This window comes from Caloenas nicobarica, chromosome 1 (assembly GCF_036013445.1).
Source record: "Caloenas nicobarica isolate bCalNic1 chromosome 1, bCalNic1.hap1, whole genome shotgun sequence".
Lineage (NCBI taxonomy): Eukaryota > Metazoa > Chordata > Aves > Columbiformes > Columbidae > Caloenas > Caloenas nicobarica.
The window spans coordinates 187,016,752-187,037,350 of record NC_088245.1 but is presented as its reverse complement, the minus strand read 5'-3'; the positions used below and the strand labels follow the sequence as shown (position 1 = coordinate 187,037,350).

The window sequence follows — 20,599 nt, the reverse complement described above, 5'->3', positions numbered from 1 at the left end:
ACAGCCCTCCTTCCCTGTGAGCTGCTGCCTGGTCATACCACATCACCCTGCCTGAGGCAATGTAACAAGACAATTCTCAGAGTTTGGTTGATGTTTAGTAACTAACTCTCCATAACTCCATTGCATGCTTGAACTATTAGTCATTAGGAAAATGGATATAATTCTTAGAAAAATTTCTAAGAAACATACCAGCTTCAGCTCTGCATGTTGGTCTTCTGGGTTCCTGTTTTTCCACGAGATTTTAAGGGTAAGTATTTGCAGCTGGCTAATAAACAGGCAGAAAAGGCTCATGGTGCACCATAACTCCATAGCAACTGGTAGTTATCAAGAATATTAAGCAAACTAAGAAAAATCAATTTTTGTGCAGTCAAAGAATAGAAAACAGAACCTGGAAGTACAATTCTTACACCGCAAAAAAACCATTCCTCCAAAAACCTATCTCTGTGAGTGTTTTACTCTGCTGTAACTCAGACCACATCAACTCAGTTCTTGAATGCAGCTGAACACCTCTGATGTTTTCACTCTGGTTGGAATCAGTAGTCACAGTAATATTTGTGTCATCAAATCTGCTTCAAATTACTTTGGTGGTCTTCAGCTGCCTTTTCACAGAGGAATGCATCCTGCGCTGCCCAGCTGCACCATTTACCTTCATGTTCTCCATTCTTTTAGAGTCACAGCGAGCAAATATCAAGTGATAACGGTGGCTGCAGCTAGTCTTTTCTCTCTCTTGGAATGATCCCTAAAGCAAGAACATGAGCTTTTTTTTTTTTTTTTTCCCCTCGGACTTGCACTGTCCCTCATCCCTGTGCTTCCAGATAGGTTTGTAGTAAGTTCTTCAATCTCCACGCTTACTAGGAAGATGCCACAGTCCAGGAAGTTCTCGAGTTCCCAAGGTGGTGGGACCGTCTATGCTAGTAATGAATTGGGTGCAACAGAAACAGACTGGCAGACTGAAATATCTAGTGCTGAGGCTCTTCACCTCTGACTTGGGGAGTCTATTTTACATTAGGTTAGGGACCAACACCCTCGTGAAACGTGGGGTTCAAAGCTGTTCCCCAAACCTTCACTTAATTGACTGCAACCTACTCTGGAAAGACCAACGCTGTCCTTTCACTTGCAGTTGACAGTAGCACATCAGTACCCAAATTACCATCACCTGTGTAAGGCCTTACATGCAGCAGCCATCTTTCCCTCCATGTACCACCCCCATGTGGTACTGTATTGCTTGACCCACCTCTCTAAACAGTCCAGACAACATCCACTGCAAGGTTTTAATGGTCTCGTTTATGCAGCTCTGGCTGCTATTCTGGGATGATACTTGTGAAGAACTGACGTTCACCGTCCTGCACAACGAGGATTTCCCCAAGAATTAGGAAAGGCAAAATGGCTTTCAGGGAGTAAATGGTTTGCCTGTGGTTGGTTGGAGATGGTGGGTCCAGGAGACAGGCTTGGACTGCTGCAAAATGGAAAGGAATGCATGTGACAAAGAAACCCTTTCCTCACTTGCAACAGACAAGTTTCCATAGCATCCCCCTCCCAGCTTTTCATCTCCCAGAAGTTATCCATCCCTCCAGTGCCAAAACACTCTGCTTAAGGGGGTTGTGCCCCTTCTGTCATACAGTGGGCCATCACGTCCCAAAGCCAATCACCCATACCCCAAGCCAGACTCTTTCAGTCCCAGAAAGCTCTTCCATGTTCCTGCAAAGCACTTGCAAGCCCAGCTGTCTGCACAAGTCCCATTTCTGTCTTGCCTAATCCTTTGAGGGGAAGACTGAAGTCAGGCCCCAAACAAATTGTCCATTAGAACCTCCACACCAGCACGGTGCAGGGGCAAAAAGTACAGTTTGGCTTAGTAGACACGGGTGCAGGTAGCAGAAACAGCCATGTGGTGGCAATATGTTCATTGTAGTGCTGCATTTCACGGCTATAAAATCTCCCAGGCAACATTTCAAGTACTCTCATCCTCTCCATCTTTTGTACAGGGTCCAAACACGAGCAGATCAGGCCTGGTGGTCTGCCCGAGGAACGTGGTTATGAACAAGAACCCTGAAATACTCAAGCCCTGTTGTTTCAGCTGGCACATGGTGACAGCAGGCAGCACATGGTTTAACGGCATATTAGTCGATTAGTCGCAAGCTTCATTACATTCGGGGTTAGATACTTTTCACCAACTGAATCTTCCAACAGTGCTGCGGTCCTGCTAAAAAAGGAGTCACCACGCAGGTCAACATTCTTTATGACTGAACAGTAATCTCCAAGTATTTCAGATCATTTGAGATGCACAACTAACTCACTACCACTAACTGGTCACCACAGACTCAGCAATTATTTCTACATTGAATAATCTACAATTTGATGTATTGTTTCTAAAACCACTTATAGCCTGCTCTTCCTTAACAATTGCCGTATTTTGAAGAACAGCCCCAAACCATTTAAAGGAATGTTTCAAGGAGATAACCATATAGTAAAATCAGCCATATCTGAACCCTACGATTAATTAAAAGTGATGGAAAAAAAATATACATTTAACTTTCTGCTATTTATAATGCTTTTTCCTTGGTTTGGGCTTTGAAAGTAGGAGCAATCAGTTTTATTTGGGAGAAAATACCAGCGATCTAAGCTCAAATATGTAGGTCTGTGTGTCTCAATCCATGCAAACACATGTGCAATTCAACAGGGATTGCAGGCATACAGCACCTCCCCGGAACACTGTCTGGTCTGGCAGAGTATCTTGAGTATTACTGGTAACAGATACACATTACAGGTACTGCTCATTTACCTTTCCACAGGCTGTACAGTGTCCTGCTGCTTTCAGCTGGGCATTGCTTCTGATGAGCCTTATTGCAAGCACTTCAGTTAATTGCTAATCAAAAGGGAGGGGAAAAAAAAAAAAAAAAAAAGAGTTTTGTCCAGTTTCAGCTGAGGAAAGTGATATTAGCCCTCATCACAGTGGTTTAAGCCACTACATGCCACTTCATATCCCCAAAACGCTACGAGCACAAAAGTGACATCTTGACTTAGGAGAAGTCGCTTGTTGATCTGCAGCAAATTGCTTATGAATGTCTGTCCATGTCTAGTTTGATGTGCTACAGGTCACTGTCGTTTATGCACCAGTAAAGCTAGAGGTTTTAGCAGATGTCAAAACAGGAACACCTTTTTTATGTGTACCTCCACAATTATTTCACTATTCAACACAAGAGAGGCTGAAGAAAATCCTTTTTATTTTAGTCAGTATCCAAGATGCCAGGTATACCTTTATAACTTTAGACAGGAGACTGTAGACTGCAGTATCTTTATTTTTTAAGATAGCTCCAAACCTGTACAGCTTAGTCCTCTAACACGTATGTTAAACTTAATGGGGCCTTTCGTATTTTGGGAAAAGGAGAATAGTTGTTTTACATAACTGTTATTCAGTCATATAGTGAAAAAAAAAATGGCCACAGTTAATTTTCCTTCCCCTCCATTGCTCGAATGACATTTAAAAAAATTGTCAAACACTGCAAACTAGCAGGAGGCGAAAAAAAACCCTCTAGTCAGACTGGGGCTGCTGGATGAGCGTCTGTCCCAGGAGCTGCAGCAGTTCTGCTGTGGTTCCCCTGGGAGCACAAACTGCCGTTATTTCAGGGTACTTAATTCCTAAACGAACCCCTCTTTAGAAAGAACAAAACACCCACCCAACCAAAACAAACAAACAAACAAAACTTATTGTGGTTCTAAGGCATAAATTCAGTGAAATCCTGCTCGGTTAGCTTAAACACAGCCCGCCAATCACAGGCTTTTGGGGGAAAACTCGGCCCGCGCAGCAGCGGCCCGGCTCCGCCCTCACACCCAGCCGGGCGCCGGGCAGGGGCCTGCGGGACCAGGGCTTCGGAGCGGGGAGCGGGCCCGCGGCGCTACCGCGGCCGGTACCCGCCGGGGACCCCAAACCCTGCCCCCGGCCCCGCCGCCGCTGGGCGTTCCCGCCCGCCCGGCACCGCCTCTCGCCGCCGAGGGCACCGCAGGCCACAGCGCAGCCCGGCCGCCCGCCCAGCGCCTCCCCGGCCCGCGTCTGCCCCGGGGGGGCCGCGCCGCCTCCCTCGGCCGCCTATAAAGGGGCAGGGGCGGCGGGGCCGCCCGGGCGGGCGCTGCGGTGAGTGGCGGCGCCGGGCGGCCGGCGGCTTTTCCCGTTCCGTGGGCGGGCGGGCGGAGCGGGCCGGTCGTGGCGGGCGCGGAGCAGAGGAGTCCCGGCGCGGGAGTCGGGCTGCTCCGCGGCCTGTGCGGCCTGGCGGGCGGGCCCGGGCTGCAGCGCTGCGCCGCCCCTCGGCAAGCCCCCGGCTGCGTGCGGCCGCCCGGAACAGGCGTCGGGCCGGGGGCGGTGCGGCGCTCGGCGGCTTCCCCGCCAAAGGCAGGGTGCGTGTGTCGGGAGCGGGGGTCACCGGGGCCGCAGCCCGAGCCTTGCTCTCCTAAGGAGAGCCGCCCTTGGGCTGTGCCCGCCCCGGAGCCGGCGGTCAGGCCGCTGAACACCTTGGGCAGCAGTCACAGCCCGCCCGGCCTCTTGCGAGGAGCCTTTGGGTTTTATCTGCTTGGTGTTTGGAGAACGCATGAGCAGAGAGCAACCTCTGGGGCCGCGGGTGGAGGGGGGGCTCTGCGGGGCCCCTCACGCTGAATAACGCCTCTGTGTTTGCAGGTTTGAGACTTGGTCTCGCTTTGGAGGTAACAGGGCTGTTGCTGTGCTGTAGCTACAAGGAGTTTTTACTCTGCTAGTGTTACAAATAGGAAAAAAAAAAAATACGAGGGGAGGTATGTACGTATATAACACCGGTGTAGTTTTGACTAAGTCTTAAATCTTCTGAAAGTGGTGATGTGCTCTTATGGGTCAGGAAGCTAAACTTCCTTGACTCTTAAAACCTCCATATTTTTATAGGCATCTCTTTTTCCTTCTGCTGCCCAGCTTTCTGTGGGCGATTTGGCACGTGCTCCCTTTGGGGACTGGCACAAGTCGATAAGCACTCAGCGTGATGCAAGCAGTGTGTATTGTGTTGCTCTCTAGTAATTCCCTTCATTCAGAGGCTGTCTTGCTGATCTATTTTTTTTTTCCTCTAAACGAGAAGCAAAACTGTGGAGTACTGTGTTAACTCTATTGAGGCATACAGGAGAATGAAGCCTAACTTGGTCTTGGAGCCTCTGCTTTGAAATAACACCTAACACACTACTCTGTCAGTAGTGAAACTGTTTGAATCTGTAATCACAATTCGGAAATAGAATGTATTAGTGCCATTTATTACAAGAGTATTGAATTTTTTTTTTAAACCCATTACATTCAGATCCATGCAGTGCATCTTAAACAGATTGGACATGTGAAGTTACTTAGTGACAATATTTGGCCTACTAGGTTTTTTTTAAGCTTTGGGAATAATAAATCTGTTTAGAGATAGGTTTTCTTAAAGCCTTGCTTGGATGCAAGTGTCTGTGCTTGTAACAATACAGTTGTAAAAAGGATGTGGTTCATAGGGTGTGTTGTTTTGGTTGTTTTGTATTTTTTTTAAATTGTGCTTTCAATGTAGGCTACTGGAAATTATGTTTCCCATTTGTGTTATTCCAAAATATATTTTGGGAGACAATAGGCCTCAAAAGAAACATTACAGTAGGTAGAAAAGTGAAAAAAGTTCTATTTTACTGGAGTACTGGGCTTGTAGACAGGCTTAGAAGTCAATGAGGGGCTGATTCATGTGTGTATTTGTGTGGATTTTTAAGACTGATGCAAATTTTTTGACAGGACTGCCAGCCAAGTGTCTAGCTCAGTGTTGTGGTTCTGAAACAGTGGGAGCTCTTTGGCTCTGTGATTTTTCTCTAGATGAGTAAACTTGTTTAAACTGCTCACCCAGTGAAGGTACCTTGCTGCAAACTTGAGAACTGAATTCATTTGAATGTTTTATTTGAAAGTGTCAGCTTTGTGTTTTTGCTTTCCAGCTGTCTTCCTGAGGGATAAGATGTAATTCTTATTTATAATATGCTGGTGTGGGGGGACTTCCGCTGGGAACATGACAGCCAGATGCAATTCTAGATGTTCATATTTTTTCCTTTTTGACTCGTATCTTCTGAGAACCACATAGAAATACCTAACGTGCCTGTATCATCATGAATACAATTTTCTTAGCTGCTGTTCACCATGAGGAGAGCAGTTCTCTATTTTGCTTTATAGCTGGGGAGCTGAGACAAAGGGGGAAATATTCCTGCCAGCTGGCTTAGTTACCTGATGCAGATTGTGCTTCTGTAATCAACAAAAAGGTAATGCTCAACATAGCTCCCTGGAGATACTCTTTGCTTTCATTTGAGAGATCCAGGGAGACTAGAAGCTGGAAAGCCTGAATAATCCAAAGCCAGGCAGTGATACTCCAGCGGACTTACCTAATGCAGCAAAACTAGCCAGTCAAAATACAAATATTCTACATCTCAGTCCTGGGGACAAGCATTTTCTTTCTCAAAATGGTTTAGAACAAGCTAAATGGAAGAGTGGAGGTGAAAGCATTTGTGTGATGCTTTTTTCTGTCAGAATTATTGTTGTAAATCTTACATGCTTCATCTTTCTTTTCCCTCAGGAGACAAAGACGCAACACCTGCCAGGAAATACGAGACTTTACTCTGAAGTAACTGATAAACAAGTGTGAAGCATGAGGATCAACTCTGCTCTTCAGGCTGCTATTGACCTCACAGCAGGAGCTGCAGGTAACGCTGGAGAGAACTTAATTGCGCAAAACCTCTGAGGGACAGTTTTAGTACCTTTGCAAAGTGTAAAAGCAATTTCTCATTGCTATAAAAAGCCTCGCCTCTGCATTTTAAGGATATGGAGGTGAAGCAGCCGACCTGAGCCAATGTTGTAACTGCACCACTAGTGCTCCCCACTGGTGAAACCTCTCCCCAAAAGCAAAGGTATAATCCTTATTTCAGACTAATAATTTTCCAGGAGGAGGTTTAAGGTTTGGTGTTAGTTCTTACGGTTACATGAGTTTAAGAATCAGCAGAGTTTTGCAGTTAACTGTGTGTGTGATTGAGGTGCTGCTTTTGTCACAGGAACCCTCTCCAATTGAAATGGGCAAGAGCCTGTCTGAAGGGCTGTTGGCTCAGACAACATCCTGGTGTAAATCTTTAAAAGCTGGGAAACTCAGTAGTAGATCTGATGATCATGAATGCACTTCACTAACTTCAGTCTAACCTGTGCTATAAAGTTTTGCTGGACCAATTATGACTGTCACAAGCGTGAAAACAGTTGCATTGTCTCTTTGACATTACCATGAATCAATTTCTAACTCTCCCAGGGAAAAGCAGTCTTTTTGACGTTTCTAAGCTTCATCTGTGGGTAAAAAAAGCTGTTGCAGAAATATTGGAACAGCATTTGTATTAAGGGCAGGCTTAGCCACAGAAGTACTAGTTTCTGATGGAAGCTTACATAATGTCCGGAACAGATGACAAACATTGGGATAGAATAGTTAATTTGTCAATGTTCATACAGAAAAGGTGGAATGAAAGATTTATTTATTGTACTGTTGTAATCAGATTAAACAATTTAATGGGGTTTTTTTCCCATACATTAGCTGTTGCAATCAGTCCTTTTATGACTGTGTTAATTCTGTGGATATGACAGTATAAATGGTGTTAAGTGTATTCAAAGTAGTTATTGGAGGTCATTTGCCAGAGCGGAGTTAACCTTAGTGCAGGGAGAAAGCAAGAGGTGACAGATAACGTGGGTCTCTTGTGGCACCTTCAGAAAGCATTTGGTCTGCCACCACATTTTGCTTAATATCTGTGCAGTTCTTCCCAGTTCTGCAGGTGTTCCCAGGTGTTTAAATGGAAGGTGCGGTTGCTTTCCTTCCCAGGAACGCTGCTGTTAATGCCCAGGGCGGTTGCACACCCTGGTTTAGGAAGCTGACTTTCTAAGTTGGAGCCTGGCATGTCTCATCTTGGCTACTGCAAGAGCTGGAAACGAGCATCAGTTTATGAAGGCATTGTTTGGTGATACTGTTCCATGCCCACGTTCAGGCTAACAGGGTGTGCACTTGAGTTTTGCCTGGTTTTTGGCAGTAGAGCTTAGAGGATCTTAGAACTAATAATGCTGTTTTCTTTGGCATAGTTCTTCCTTCAAATAAGATGGAGGAATTCAGAGCTTTCTTAACATGACTTCAGTAATCCTAAATCATCATTCTTTTTCTTTTTTACTTCTGTTGTAATAGGTAGTTTTACTGTTCCTCTAGTGTTTATTTTCCATGTTCTTTCCACATACTTGCTTGGTATTGCCTGTGTTCATTGGTAGTGCCCGTTTCTGTGTTACATACGTCTCTGTACCCTTTAGAAAGTGTATTTAACTAGGCAAACAGCTAGTTTCTCCAGCAACTGTGTAACCTGGTTTTGCCTTTCTCTCCAGATACGGTCTTTACTAGCTGATAAGTAGTGACATACTGGGGCAAGTTACTTCCGCACAAGAATAAATAAGTAATTTAACTGCCTGCAGGTCTTAGTCCTTTGCCTAGGTTCTGAGCAACCTCTAATCGCTTCTTTGATTAAGTGGGACTCTTTTCCTCATCGCTGTCATGTTATTATTAAGACCACGTTTGTCTAAATGTTCAAGCAGGGTTGACTCTTGTTCTTCTGGTTTGTTTTGCTGCTGCTGTTTTAGACTCTTTACTGCTGGCTGGAAGAATGATTTTTTTTTGTTGTTTTTGTTTTTTCTTCAATATTTTAGATATTAACTGGGACTCTTGGTCTTTACCTTGAGGCTTACAAAGTTTATTGCTGTAGTTTACTGGGCTTCTTGTGCCACCTCCAATGCCAGTGCAAGGGGAACCTTTTCTCTTTTAGGAATAGCAGTTCACAGTTGACTCCAAATTTTTCAGCTTGCCATACCCAAGGCCATTCCTGTTTTTTCTGGACTTCTTCCAACAGCCATTATTTTACTACATGTGGATGTTTTAGGTCTGCCTTTACACAGGAACCTTGCATTTGTCCTGACTTGCCTGCAAGTAGCATTGGCTGAGCCTTTCCAGCTCTCTTTCTCATCTCAGGCTAACATGGGCATTACTGGTCTGAGCCAGCTACTTCTCTTCTTGGTTATTGCCCCCAGAGCAAGAAGCTCTTCGTGCAAGGAAGCGTGATTTGCTCTGAAGCTTTTAATGATCCATCTGGTTGAGAATGAGGTTTTATGGAAGCTAAGATCCTGAGTACCTCCTAAAGGCATGAAGTACCTCTTTGCAGAGGAGCAACAATGTTACACAAATGTGTTTGCAAAGACTAAAACAGATTGAAAATAACCCTGGTTAAACAAACGTGCTTACTCTTCTTCTTCTTCCCACTTAGAAAAAAAATCTTAAAAACGAATTCGTGAATCCAATTATTTCAGTTTCTTTACATTATCTGCATTTGCAGATAACTATTTCAGTTTCATAGCTGGAAAAAACATTTTGTTAGCTGGCCCTCTTTAAGCTATATGCATGTGAACTGTATTGTGGTTGAAGATCAGTTTCTGGTTTGGGATGGTTCTTCTCTCTTGCTAAAAAGGCAAAAACAAAGTCTATGTAAGGTATGCCTATCATATGCTTCCTGTTAGGTATTGGCTTCTAATAGATTGCTGTCAATGTATTTCTTACTGGAAAAGTGTAACATTAACTCTTTCTGCAGACTACTGAATTGTTAGATCTTGTAGAAGAACACTGTACTGTGGGCTACGGGGTTATTGATGACATTGATGGAAATATCTCACAAGGTTTCAGGGTATTGGCCTTGCAGTTCCATTTGGAAAAGATAACACGTTGAGAAACTTTGCCCTTTTGCCTTTTTTCAGCTTATGCTGGACACTTTCTTCCAGTATGTGGGAATAAATATCAATAAGAATCATCTGGAGTTTTGAAGTAAAGAGCTTGATTCTTTAGTTATCAATTTATAATGCATCATCAGTTTTAGCGCTCTCTCAGCAGTCTTCCTCTTGTCCTGGGGGAATCTTTGTCTCACTTGATTACAAATCTTTCTGGTTTTTGTTATTGTTGGAACGTAAAATCAGATGGCTTCTGAACCACTGTACTAACGAGCAAGGGAAAGTGTTGCTTAAGTCATTAACACAAGTGACTTGATTGCAGAACAATACCTCTAATTCAGCACCTGTTTGTGCAAGTGAACCGATTCATTTAGATGCTTTTAGTAAGGTAAAGAAATGTTTAATGAGAATCAAGCTGTTACTGCTCTCGTGCATTATTTTTTTTGTTAAGGTAACTAAATTTGCCACTGACAATTGATGCCAGTCTGCTAAAATCAGTGCAGTTGTCTTTTCCTGTGGATAATTCATTAATCTTTGCTTTCTGCATGATTTTTTCCCAATACTGCTGTTTGTGTATAGGCATTGCAGTTGTGATAACCTTCAGCCACCCTCTTAACTTCCACTGCTTACTTAGGTGGGACAGCATGCGTGCTGGCTGGCCAGCCCTTGGACACCGTAAAGGTGAAGATGCAGACGTTCCCTGACATGTACAAAGGAATCGTTGACTGTTCTGTGAAAATCTATAAGCAAGCGGGGTTTCGAGGCTTCTACAAGGGAACGACACCAGCGCTTGTAGCCAACATTGCAGAGAACTCCGTTCTGTTCATGTGCTATGGATTTTGCCAACAACTTGTGAGAAAAATTGTTGGAGTAGACAGGAAAACAAGGCTCAGGTTAGTAATAGAAATCTGTTTCCTATTTTAAAATAAATAAAAAGTAATGTAACTGCTACTTGCAAATACTTTGTTGTCAGGGTGCAACTGATGTCCCAGGCCCCACTCTGCCAGTATGCGGTGTAGTCACTTTTGGAATATAGATCTTTGTGCTAGGATATGGTGTCTAACTACAACAGAGCCATCTACTTGTCACTGCAGCTGGCTGGTTTAGATAATCACAACTTAATTGGAACATTTATGACCTGGAACATCTTACCAAAGGGAATGAGCATTGCAACACCTGAGAGTCAGTAGTCCCTTAATCTCTAGGTGGTTCTGATTTTTGCCAAGGAGGTAATGGTTCCTCTTACAAGTAGGCATACTAAGGGGAAAGGACACTTTTCTAATATTGTCTTTCTTTTAAAATGTATTTATTTAAGGTTGAAAAGCGTGAGAGTGGTGGTGGTTAGACCAAGGGTATGTTTTTGTGCACTGTTTTATCTACAGTACTGTCAATAAGTGGTTGCCTAAGGAATGAGAAAGAGAGGAAGTGTTTTAATATTTACTCAGAGTCCTCTGCCAGGCCGGGTTGGTTATTCAGAGGATTTCTTGAACCTGGTGTGATCCAGTCAGTGACTTTGGATGTCCATCGAAGCACTTGCCCAGTCTCTCCTTACATTCCTGTTAAGTTCCTTGCATCTGTGGTACACTTGGCGGGGAGTTCTGCAGGTGATAATCATTAATTCTGTAACTGGAAGAGACGGTTGGTCCTTAGCCACTGTGTCTGTGCCACTTGGGATTTTGTAGACCTCTTTCCATTGCTCCATAGCCCTTTTTGCCACATGAACCCTGTCCTAGGTGGAAGGATCCTTTCCCTGCTAGTCAGTGAGCACTTGGGAGCTGTTCCTTTAACTGTCCTTGTCGCCTTGTTCTTGTAATTCTAATGCTTCAGGGTGTGAGCTCACGAGACCAGAGTGGTGCAGAATATCCAGGGTGTCAACAAGTCAGGGACTTGTGCACCGGTATAATGATCATAATCTCTTTCTAGCTAGGATGGCTTTTCTCCAGGTGCATCACTTTAGAGTTGTCAGTGGTCCGTCAGTCTCGGTGTGCCTTACTGTTACACACGTTTCTCAAGGTATGTCTTCTTTGCAGCACTGAGAGTAGCTGCACCTTCTCTATCCTTGTGCTGCCCCACAGTGTGTAAAAGATTTCTCCTACTGTCCTAACTCCATTGATTCAAAGAGTAATGGCGAGGTTAACCACACTCAGCCTTTTCTTAATAGCTTTGTTCTGCCTCTCTCATGTCTGTCTCCAAGTGGAAGTAGCTGAGGAGGCCCTAAGTCTGCATTTGAGATCTGACATGACAAGGGCAGCTACCTAAGTGCAAGACAAGTATCTAAAAGTGGTATTATGTGAGATGTTCTCCTGTCACATGGTAAAATGTGCTGTATCTTAAGACTGAGGCCTGCTATGAAGCAATATGAAATGATTAAGAAACTTAATTAATTGCTCTCTACTTGCATTTTCTTTCACTGTTTTCTGGCAGTTGAGACCTCTCAGTTGAGATAGAATTGTTTTCACCTTTTTTTATTGCTTTCTCAGATCAGGGATTTTCTGCTTGCTTAGTGTACAGACAGTGTACAGTTTTTGTATCCTCTAAAATGTAGGAGGTAGGTCTACCAACAGCATGCTTGGCTTCTTAACCCTCTTTTGTGATCCTTCGTGGAGGTAGATCACAGACTTGCAGAGGTCTTAGGATCATCTCTTCATGTGACTGAGACGTCATGTTTAGGGTGTATATAGGGGAGGTAGCACAGGAAAATTTCCAACCGTATATGTAGATGTACTACTCCATATCTTTGGAGCAGGATACAGAATGGAAATGTAATTTGAATGTGTAACAATAGCAAGTGCCTCTGACATCTTGCCCTTCTTTCCTTGGTCAGGTACTGGTACTTTTCAGATCAAGGATGGCTGTTGCATTAATTGCTGATTGAAGAGCAAATAGTGTGACTCCATGGCTGTGCTAGGACAAAACACTAAAGGGTTTCAGCTCAGCTGAAAGATTTCTCCCTTGGTGCTGCTCCCTTGGTCCTTCATCTGGATCATTGTGGTGGCATCTTATGAGGTGCATGTATGAGGGAATTGTATTGACATGGTCCGCAGTGGTGCCCTGAGTACACGTGGTCCGTACAGGACATCTCCACCCATTTTTTGTTGCAGAAGAGTCAAGAAGCCTTTGTAGTGTGCTATAGGGAAGGGAAGAAACCCTGGTGGGGTGGCTAGCATCCGGACATGACAAATAAAGAACTCTCATGACCTTCATTGCCTCTGCTGTTTAAAAACTGTCACACTGTCTTAGCCTGAAGAAGAAAATGTGTGAAGTTGCAAACCGGGGTGAACCTGGCCATTTTTCTTACCCATATATAAGCAATTGCTTGTCACTTTTTCATTATTTTATAGCCTTTGAGATTTCTTAAAACCAACTATAATAGTTTGGGTTTGCTTTAAGTTACCTCTTCAGTAATGCTTTTAAATGGCTTGGAAATAAACTCGCCTAGCCTGCCTGGATCTAGGGATACCTTGGTTATTGTGTGAAGCCTTGCAAAACAGTTACAAGGACAGTTAAAAACCAACACTTTTTCCAGTTAAAGGAATACATGCCACTGATGAGAGGACTGCTAACTTCCATTTATCTTTTAACATCCGTTTAGTCCAACCAAACTGATTTCATTCCATGCTAAAGTCTAAACCGAGACAACCAAATGGAAACAGAAGTGCTAAATTCCATTTGCCTTTAAATGCCCATTTAGTCCAAGCAAACTGATTTCATTCTGTGCCAAAGTCTAAACTGAGAGAACTGTTATCCTTGTTCACCTCAGTTTGACTTTCTCAGTACGTGACTAGACATCTTCAGCAGGTTATTTTCTTTGAAAAACAAGATAAATGCCTTTTATAGAAGTAGCAGTGGTGTAAGAGTAGAACATTCTTGCTCCTGTGCTGTGTGATCAAAACTTTCCCACCTGGAATAAATACTGAATTAGGCATTTTGAGTTAAGAGGGAACTTGCACAGGATTCAAGGCTTATCACTTCTGCACTTTATTTATGTGTCAGAATTCTTTTCAAGTCTGGTAGCATCTGTGTTTTTTCTCCCTTGAAGGAGAAAGGATCCTGTGCACCCTTCAGTGCATAGTTTTAACGTACCTCTTCCACATTTTTTTATCCTAATGCGTAACCTTATTGCTTTGCTCTAGCTCATTGCTTAATGACTACAGCTGCATACTGTATTTTTTAACTCTGCCTTGCTCTGTCTTGAGCTCTATTGGGTTGCATCTCAGATGCCTGTGATGCCAAGCTTTGTGTGCTGCAAGAGGGCCGTGCAACCAATGTTGCCATTTATTTACTGCATATTATTCAGTTGGTGCTCTGCAGCCAATTACTGAGTTCTTCCACTTTGAGAGTTCTTGTCAGTGCCATATCTGACTGTCACAAGTTTTGCTTCATGTCACAACTTAAATTCCGTGATGCTTCTGTAAGAGAAAAAGTTGTAGCTTTAATCTCTGACACTATAGATGAATAAAACTGCTGGGCACAGGGCGAACATCTCCCTTGTATGGAGAGAATTTCTGTGCAGCGGTGAAGTCAGTCTCTGCTGTGCTGATTCCCTGGGCTCTGAAAGAAGAGAGAAGCTCCACTTGGTCTCTGCTATTGTGCAGCTCCTGTCCAACACACAGTGTCTGTAGGAGCCTGTTTAAAGTGTATCATAAAGCAGCACAATCCTGGAGTACCAGCCTTTTGAACCCTGGCAGTTTAGCAGCCAGATTTTGCGATGTGTGTAATACCACTGCAAAGTAAGTCCCATTTCTGGAATACAGCGCCATCCCGTTCGGTGGTGTGGTTTACATTTGTCTGCGCTCTCTCAGACTCACATGGTTGCATTCATGGCAGCACATCCATAGAAAGATCATAGTGGTCCATTGTGCCTTGGTTTCAGATTTCTAGCGTCTTCTACTGAAAACCGGTATTAGTACTGGTAAGGTGACCTTGAGAACATTGGCCATGTGTATGAGGTGATTATTGCTCCTATTCTCTTTGAGGAAGTAACTAGTACCCAAAAGTTGTCCAGTAAAACAAATTTACAGAAATTTTTATAAAAGCCAAGAAAAGGAAGATTCGATAGTGTCTATTCTGCTGCAATCACTGAAGTATTGCAAAGAAGGGTAAAGATTGTGATATACCTTCTCAGGTGTGAGAAGGATGTATTTGAGTTGTATATGAAGATGGGATGACCGAGGTTCTTCATCTCCCTAGTTCAAGTAACTGCCCTTTTCCTTTGAGATTCTTTCCCCCAAGGCTGTCAGTTTTTCTTGATATTTGGAGTACATGTTCAGGAAGCTGATTGCTGGTGCAGTGGCTCCACTGCACTGAAGGTCAGTGCCCAAATACCTTCTGCAGTTTCTCTTTTGCAGCGATCTGCAGAACGCTGCTGCAGGCTCCTTCGCCTCTGGCTTTGCCGCCCTTGTCCTGTGCCCAACAGAGCTGGTGAAGTGCCGGCTGCAGGCCATGCATGAAATGCAGTTGTCAGGAAAGATAGTCCAGGGACAAAAGTAAGTATACACCTTGCCCAGTATCTCCAAAACCCTTTTATGTGTGTTTATTGCTTTTATAATAATTCTTTGTTGGCTCAGAGTCATACTTGTAGTGCGCTGTTAACCAGAGACAAGTTGCGACTGGGAGGGTTGCAGCCTGGAGATTATAGAATCATGGAATAATTTTTTGTCACAGGGACATAGTTTACTGCTAGTGTTCGATTATGGTTGGACTTGATCTTAAGGGTCTCTTCCAACCAAAATTATTCAATGATTCTATCATTTTTGTTGGAAAAGACCTTTAAGATCATCAAGTCCAACCATTAACCTAGCGCTGCCATATCCACCTCTAAACCATGTCCCTAAGAACCTCATCTACATGTCTTTTAAATACCACCAGGGATGGTGACTCCAGCACTTCCCTGGGCAGCCTGTTCCAGTGCCTGACACCCCTTTCCGGGAATAATTTTTTCCTAATATCCAATCTAAACCTCCCCTGGTGCAACTTGAGGCCATTTTCTCTTCTCCTGTCACTTGTTACTTGGGAGAAGAGACCAACACCCTCCATGCTACAACCTCCTTTCAGGTAGTTGTAGACAGCGATCAGGTCTCCCCTCAGCCTCCTTTTGTCCAGGCTGAACAACATCAGTTCCCTCAGCCGCCCCTCATCAGACTTGTGCTCCAGGCCCCTCACCAGCCTTGTTGCCCTTCTCTGAACTTGCTTCAGACACTAGTAAGGCTGGGTGCCAGTAAAGGGCTCCTGGCAGGATCTTTTTCTAACTCTTATTTGAGTCCTCTGGTCTACACAATGGATCTAACCCTTAATTGTAGCTGCAGTTGCTTATTGTTCTGTAACCTTATTATCAAGCATCACTAACTGGATCAACCTCTCTATCAGTACAGTTTGGTCAGTAGTGAGGGGTATTATTCAAAGGGATGGTCCCCTTGGATTTTATCGTGGCCTGCCAAGCACTTTGTTGCGAGAAGTCCCAGGCTATTTCTTCTTCTTTGGAGGATATGAACTGAGCCGGACGTTCTTTGCCTCTGGGAGACCAAAGGAAGAATTAGGTACGGTGCCCCTTTTTCCAGGTGGATTCTAGCATGCTGTTGTGGGGGACATAAAGGAGGAAGATATACTAATAATGCACAGCAGCTGTAAAATACATTTAAAATTAAGGAAACTGCACATAGAAAATATGGAGTTCTGCATTTTGTGTGCATATATAGTAATGAATTATTGAAGCAACCACTTTCCAATGGAGCAGGATGTATTGTAGATGGAGAATAAATACAGTGAGCAAACAGTAATACTACAAAACTACTTACAAATCTGGCTCTACAGTGTAATGTGGCTCTGAACAATTTAATTTTGGTGGCTGTTTAGAGCCATTTTGATGTCTTTAGCTGTATTCTCTTGAACTGTATGTTTAAGTGTATGCTGAAATGTGTGCTGACCATTAGTTGTCATTACAACGGTAGTAAGAGAACACTGGGATTGAAAATTAGACATGAAAAAAATGAGGAGGTGCCAGAATAAAGATTGCTCGTCTCCTGTTGAAAGACTGCACAATCATACTTTGTCTTGCTGGGAGTTAGAATTTCAGCTGCATGCATTCTTGTCTTTGTTGCAAAATGTTTATGAACATCTGTGAAACACAAAATGAGGTTGCATCATGAAAAATGACGCATCACAAAGTAACTTCACTGTACCAAATAAATCTCTGAGTGATTGATGACACTATGTGGTGTTACTCTAAACCATTTCACAATTAGCATTGGAAAGTGATTACAAGTGTGAAAGGAGTGCAGTTAATTTAGTTAATACTGTCAAAACAGAGTTCAAGGTTACACTTTTTAGCATGGCAAATAATCTAAGAGACATTCCTTATAACCTTTGATCTTCTGGTTAGACTTGCAACTTACCAGTGGCTTAAAATTAACTGAAAGGTTTGTGGGGGAGCAAAAACTGCTCTTCTGTCATAAGCAGGTTCCTGTCTGTTCTCTTTGACTTCTGTAGATGAAATTATGTGATATTTTTGTGGCTGAATATTTTGTGGCTTGTATAAAAGCTTATTTCTTAACTTTAGGTCCCATTCCTTTGCTACTAAGTGGAGGTTTTGGAGGCAGCTGTCTGTGGATTGCTGTGTATCCTGTGGACTGTGTAAAATCTAGAATTCAGGTTCTTTCCATGGCTGGAAAACAGACAGGCTTTATGGGAACATTTGCAACTATTGTGAAAACTGAAGGTGAGTATGCAGAAATCTAGTCCAGCGATAGGGTTATTGTCTGTCTCCAACACAGTTTCTAACAAATGGAAATATTGATGCTTCATGTAGTCTTGGAATCTAGAAATTGAGACCTCTGCATCTGCCATGCCTCTTGGTGCAGGAGACAATTCACTCAAAGCTAACAAAAGCTCAGTATGCATTAAAAGCAGATAAAGGAAGGAACTCCATTACCCATGACCAAACCTATACGTGAAAATTTAAGGAATCAGTGAAGTTCAGTACAGAATTTTTCTTTACCTCTAGAAGTTAATAGGTGGTTGGCTGCGGGCTGTTAGATAAATCAGTCCTATGTAGCCTGGCAACTTAGGGCATCTTTGTGTCTCATCTCTGGAAAAGGCTGGCACCAGGCCCTTCAGAAGATGGTGTGAGAAGGTACATGGCAGCAGATGCAAATCATGGCCCTGTTACTAGGGCAGATACTCATCAGAGCAGGAGTCTTGACTTAGGGCACAGCTGTGGGGCACTCCTTGCCAGCTGTAGCACAGCTGCTGTGACCTGTATCCTCAGGTGACTCAAGTAGCCTTCTGAGGACTCTGTCATACCTGAGACAGGCTTCTAAATGGCTAAACTCGTGTTACAACTCATGATATTCCTTCTATATCAATACCCATGCCCCTGTGGTTCGCTGCTACACCAGAGGGTTCAGCTCTGTGTGTGTGTGCCCCTCTGAGCAGAAGCAGCATTTCAGGATCCTTCAAAGGCAAAAGCAGAGTGGTTGATACAGATATGCATTTTAATAAATCACTAACTGGCTCTGATTTCATTTCCAGGTGTACTTGCTTTGTATTCTGGACTAAAGCCAACTATGATCCGAGCATTCCTGGCCAATGCAGCACTGTTCCTTGCCTATGAGTACAGCCGGAAACTTATGATGCGACAAGTAGATACTTCTGATAACTTCTAGCAGATGGAGAACAAAAGCTCATTTAAAGATCATTTAAATAAATGATCAAAAACCTGTAGATCACATCATGGTCTGAGCAGGGTAAAATTATTTACCTAATTTTAGGAACTCAATTCCAGTTTAGGATTTGTAATCTTTTAAATTCAGGTGATTTTTATAGAGATGTGTACATGCTGCTTGAATTGGACCAGCAGAACTATTTCCATCTTGCAGATTCTGCACTAGGTACATTGTCATAAATGTGTTTTCCTGACTTGCAGTGGTGCTAAAAGGAGTTATATTGACCTGTGGGTTTAATTTAACACCCAGCGGTAGGCTGTGATTTGTTTAAAGCAAAGCACTGTTTTAAAATCTGTGCTGTGGTGGTGAACTTGTCAGGTTGTTGCTGGCAAGCATCTCACTCAAAATAACTAGTCCTGTGTCATCTTGCTGAGTGTGACTGACTTGCACATACCCCTCAGCTGGACCCCTGTCCTTCTCTAGCACCCTTCTGCTCTGTGACTTTCCAAGGTCATGGCAGTTGGCATCTAACTTGTGTACTCTGTCCTAGTGAATGGGCTTACAAAAGTAGGAAGGGTTCACTCTCTACCTTTATAACTTAGAGCTGAGATTTACCTGTGTATAAATACTGGGTTTAAAGAGTCTATACAGCGTTTGCAACAAGTGGGTAGCAGCATTTTATTATTTTCTAAATCCTTCCAAGTGCTGGAGCATAGTAAGCACCACTGAACTAAACACAGTGTAAGGCAGACTGCTGGAAATAGCTGCTGGCTCAGAGCACAGAACTGTAACTGTGCAGGCTCCTGTTTGGGTCACCTTGACATGAACAAGTCCATGGCTTTGAAGAACAGGAAGCTGAAGAGGAGCAGAAAGCCAGAGCTGAGTTCTTAGAGACAACTGACACCCCATGGTCTGTGTGGTGTCATGTGCGCTTACAGCAAGCAGCAGGACTCCAGCCCAAGTGTCTCTTCAGCTGAGTGGAAAAAGCTCATGTGACTGGATAGTTCATACCACCTTCAGGCATGATGGAGGGCATGCCTGCTTGGTCATGTCACTTCATTAATCATATGGTCAGTATTAACCAAAATGATGCAGTAACACCTGTTTCTAGATGCTACTTTTATTCTTGATGAAGTAGGATGTTCTCTACACAAGCATGCTCTGCCTTCTAAGCAGCAGCTACTACCTATCCTAGGAGAAGGCAAATCAGGGCTCAGAGCAGCACAATCCTGGAGCTGTACAGTGGGATGTTGTCTGTGTGCCATGACAACCCACCCTTGTGGAAGGCACAGACAAGCTGTCACTGAAGGTTAGCAGAGTTCTTTTACCCACCAAGATCATCAGAGCTGTGTAACCATTAGCAACTTGTCACAGCAACCACAACTTGTGACTGACAGTCACAGCAAGAACAGCCATTTTGCATGTTACAGCTTCCACTTCAGACCCCAGAAACAGGAAAAAAAGCCTTAAGCGTAGATAAAACATCTCAATACCCCACTGCCTCTTGCAGTACAGCCAGTGTGCTCTTAAACTGGCTGCTTCACTGTTACAGCCTCTTTAGTGTTCCACACACTCTTTTGCCTCACCCAGCCTTCACATGCAGCAGGAACTGTTCATCTCCCTTTCATACATCCATGAGAACAAGCAGTTATGCACTGTCTGGTGCACCAATTTAGCTCGACTGACTGGTACACTAGGGGCAGTAATACTGTGCATAGTACTTTAAAAGGAATTTATGCCAAATGTTTAAATAATTCAGGTACAAGGGTGAGCCTCAAAGAGGTATTAAACTTCCCCTTCTTTTCCAAGTTGTCTACCCAAGAGAAATAGTATATTTGTATATGTTTCCAGTAGTTATGAAAAGGTGAGGACTGACTCCACAGCAGTGGAATACTTCAATCTATTTCTTAGATTTGTCTTTGCTTTCATTTTTTAAAGCTGATGATTGCAGCTTTTAATACAAAAGTTGAAGCTTCAAGAGAAGCAGGATATTTAAACTGAACCTACAGCAAGAAGCTGGTGGCCAAAACAGACATGCATTTTGAGAGTTTATCTTTTGAAGTTTATGTAAAGCAGTAATTTTGCCATTCAGAGCTGCTTAAGCTGTACACATGTATCAGTTGTTCAGCTCAGAACTTTATATGTTGATATAGGAATT

General features: G+C 43.4%; 1 protein-coding gene across 5 annotated transcripts; it reads left to right on the top strand.

The window, feature by feature from the left end:
- Nucleotides 1-3,842: 3,842 nt before the first annotated feature.
- Nucleotides 3,843-20,599, top strand: SLC25A15 (solute carrier family 25 member 15). Of its 5 annotated transcripts, none has more exons than XM_065657467.1 (8): nucleotides 3,843-4,129; nucleotides 4,667-4,779; nucleotides 6,579-6,705; nucleotides 10,416-10,674; nucleotides 15,130-15,267; nucleotides 16,148-16,317; nucleotides 17,337-17,495; nucleotides 18,308-20,599. In XM_065657467.1, exons 3-8 carry the CDS (start codon nucleotides 6,651-6,653, stop codon nucleotides 18,439-18,441), a joined length of 915 nt encoding a protein of 304 aa, XP_065513539.1. In that variant the 5' UTR covers nucleotides 3,843-4,129; nucleotides 4,667-4,779; nucleotides 6,579-6,650; the 3' UTR covers nucleotides 18,442-20,599. The 5 variants fall into 5 exon arrangements, with proteins under 5 accessions (XP_065513539.1, XP_065513532.1, XP_065513561.1 ...); XM_065657478.1 differs by lacking the exon at nucleotides 3,843-4,129 and adding an exon at nucleotides 4,350-4,389; XM_065657460.1 differs by lacking the exon at nucleotides 4,667-4,779.

Coding starts and splice junctions, on each gene's coding strand:
- SLC25A15 (XM_065657460.1), top strand. CDS start 6,651: ATGAGGATCAACTCTGCTCTTCAGGCTGCTATTGACCTCACAGCAGGA. Junction 15,268..16,147: donor AAGATAGTCCAGGGACAAAA/GTAAGTATACAC, acceptor CCTCTCTATCAG/TACAGTTTGGTCAGTAGTGA. Junction 17,496..18,307: donor AACTATTGTGAAAACTGAAG/GTGAGTATGCAG, acceptor TTTCATTTCCAG/GTGTACTTGCTTTGTATTCT.